Genomic DNA, 2,835 nt, shown 5'->3' with positions numbered 1-2,835 from the left:
ACGCGATTTGTTTGTACTGATCTAGCGTGTTCAATCTGTTTCACAATGCGTTTTACCAACGATTATGGTAGAAATCTGATCGGAGAATGAAATATTCGCTGCCTGCAACTGCCAACTGAATCAAACCACCAAAACAATAACAAAGAACAGGGCAGCCAGTTCACACAAGCTCCAGCATATTTAGGGTTACCAGTTGTTCAAATTAAAAGCTAACCCCGTTAGTTTGCATGAGAAATCGTTCACACGAACGGGGGTCCACTGTACTATATTATTCCAGGCTTCCTTCGAAATGCTGTCGTCCTACAATTTATCTGGAAAGGTTTATGAATAGATAATAGAATGAATAGATAAGTGATAAGCGGTTCAAGCGATACCAACTGAAAAACTATCGCAAACCATCGTGAAATCTAAAGTTTTAATGGAGAATCTTTCAATATTGGGGAATAAATCGTAAGAATTGTTGCTACCGCCCTGCGAAGAACCATCCTTGCCAAGTTGATAAGCGTACAAACAATTTAAGCAATAGGGATATGTGTGATTTTTTGTATAAAAACCACTTGTTTTTCATGTCGAAACGTTCGCTGTAACATAAAGATTCAAAATATAGGAAATCGAAAATATTTTTTTTTTTAATTTTAGGCAAAATTTAAAAAAATGTGCAAATCTCCATATAAGTATCAGGAAATTTGAACTTTCATACGTCACAATGGACACCAATACTAATGCAGGGTCGAGTCGATAGTACCTTTCTAATAAATATTTCTTGATCATAAATAACCCCAAAAACTAAATGAAAATTACTCAGCAATAATTGCTGCCGAGCAAGCGTGTATACCAAAAATATCAACTGTGGCAGCAATGATGCCAGATCAGATATAGCTATATGTGCCAGCCGCGCTTAAACTCTTACTGTTTTTTTTTTTTCTAGTAGTATGCCATTGTTTTAGCGTAAATTATTATATAATGAATAAAATAAAAATCATTATAAAGCACTTTATAAGTTCACAATACCATTTCGGTGAAAATGGACAATAAAGAATAAAATGTTTATTTAATTCATTGTCACTCAAATATGTCTGGCATCGCTTGGGAGGCAGTCGCCTGACTGCTACATGACAGATTAAATAAAATTGCAGAAAGCGAGAAAGGTAAAAAAAGTCATTGTCCTAAAAGTGAATTCAGTACTTCGGAAGAATAGAATACACATAGCGCTCGAAGCAATAATCTAATTAATATAGCCTACAGTCTCAGTGAACCGAAACATAGGCGTTTATTTTCTTATCGGTGGAGAAATATAATCATGTTGCTCAATTTCACTAGAAAGTACTTTTCCCTGCTAACGGTGCTTTGCGTAGCCGTAGTATTTATCAGCCTGGTTCCGGTCAGCGGAAGTGCAGAAAAGGAGATACCCATCACCAAGTTTAGTCAAAATGTCGGTGGATATGGTGTGACAATGACTTTCCTATACTGGTAAGTTTCTGGTATTGGTGATTTTTTTATCATTATGTTTATCATTGATCTGGATTCACCCGGATTAAATATACAAAATATTTTTACTGCAATGTTGATCTTTCACAGCTATTCTTGTGGATATCGAAAGGCATTCGATGAGTACTATAACATTATTCACGAGAAGTATCCGGAAATAACGATTCGTGGAGGCAATTACGACCCACCTGGTTTCAACATGTATCTCTCCAAGGTGCTGCTTGTAACGAAACTGCTAATGATAATCCTTCTGATGTCCAATTTTGATTTCTTCGGATTCCTCCGGCAACCGATGCCATCCTGGTGGCGTTGGTGCACAGAGAACAAGCTGTACGCCTGCATGATGATCTTTTTCCTTGGCAACATGTTAGAAGCACAGGTAGCTACCTACAGCAATTGATTTCACAACTGATCTGATGATTTTATACGTATTTATTTAAAACTAACTTCTATTGCAGCTAATTTCGTCCGGTGCTTTCGAGATTTCATTGAATGATGTTCCTGTGTGGTCCAAGCTGGAAACCGGTAGAATACCGGCACCTCAAGAACTGTTCCAAATTATCGATAGCCATCTGCAATTTTCCGATAAAATTGAGCAGAATCCAGATTTCGTTAAGTAATGCTGCTACAGAAATGAGCAGTTCGGCAATTGTGATGCGAGCTGCTGCCCCTCTTCTGTTGCATTGTTTTATATTCTGCAGACTATTGCAATTTGTTTGAAAGCTTAATAGTATTGTGAATGTAAATGTTTCCCATATTGTGGCAAATTGCGCACCTTGCACCATCCTACTCAAGTCAGATCTAATAAAAACGTGTGGAATGTGTAGAAGGAGTAGGATTAAGTTTTTGAAATTCGTTTTAAAAACTTCTACAAATAGTGATGGAAATAGTAAAAATAAAACTCGCGCTGGAATGAAAAAAAATATGCGCGAAGGTATGTGATTAGGTAATGTTCCATTAAAATAAATTGTCACATAGATACAAATTTTTTATTTGTTAACTAGCTGACCCGACAAACTACGTATTGCCACAAATTAAACTGTGTTGTACATAAATCATGAATCTTGGATGACCTTTGTCACAATCTTGCGTTTTGCAAGTTTCTGAGGAGTTCATGGGTGTTTTAATATACAAATTTTCCTCACAGTAGAGTAGGAATAACTCCCCCCATTGCTTAGCCTGATAAAAAAGCGGATAGTATTTAAATATTCGCCATCATTGCGGAACATCAATTCTCGGTTGCGGAATATAGAGTTTCGCAGAATACCATTTCGCGAAAAACCTCACGCGGGATGTACCATTTCACGGAAAATCATTTCATAGAAAGTACCATTTCGCAGGGGTAAC

The 2,835-nt window shown here is 36.9% G+C and overlaps 1 protein-coding gene across 1 annotated transcript; it reads left to right on the top strand.

The window, feature by feature from the left end:
• The first annotated feature begins 1,036 nt into the window (after positions 1–1,036).
• Positions 1,037–2,486, top strand: LOC128742671 (thioredoxin reductase-like selenoprotein T homolog CG3887). Its single transcript, XM_053839099.1, has 3 exons — positions 1,037–1,470; positions 1,579–1,867; positions 1,947–2,486. The coding sequence occupies exons 1-3, from the start codon at positions 1,301–1,303 to the stop codon at positions 2,106–2,108; spliced, it is 621 nt and encodes a 206-aa protein (XP_053695074.1). The 5' UTR covers positions 1,037–1,300; the 3' UTR covers positions 2,109–2,486.
• Positions 2,487–2,835: the final 349 nt, after the last annotated feature.

This window comes from Sabethes cyaneus, chromosome 3, assembly GCF_943734655.1.
Source record: "Sabethes cyaneus chromosome 3, idSabCyanKW18_F2, whole genome shotgun sequence".
Classification (NCBI taxonomy): Eukaryota; Metazoa; Arthropoda; class Insecta; order Diptera; family Culicidae; genus Sabethes; species Sabethes cyaneus.
The sequence above is the reverse complement of the archived record's forward strand: the minus strand, read 5'-3'. Positions and strand labels throughout refer to the sequence as shown.

Excerpts from the sequence above, each read along its gene's own strand:
- LOC128742671 (XM_053839099.1), top strand. The coding sequence starts at position 1,301 with ATGTTGCTCAATTTCACTAGAAAGTACTTTTCCCTGCTAACGGTGCTT. Across the intron at positions 1,471-1,578 it reads ACAATGACTTTCCTATACTG|CTATTCTTGTGGATATCGAA; the intron begins GTAAGTTTCTGG and ends GATCTTTCACAG. Across the intron at positions 1,868-1,946 it reads GCAACATGTTAGAAGCACAG|CTAATTTCGTCCGGTGCTTT; the intron begins GTAGCTACCTAC and ends CTTCTATTGCAG.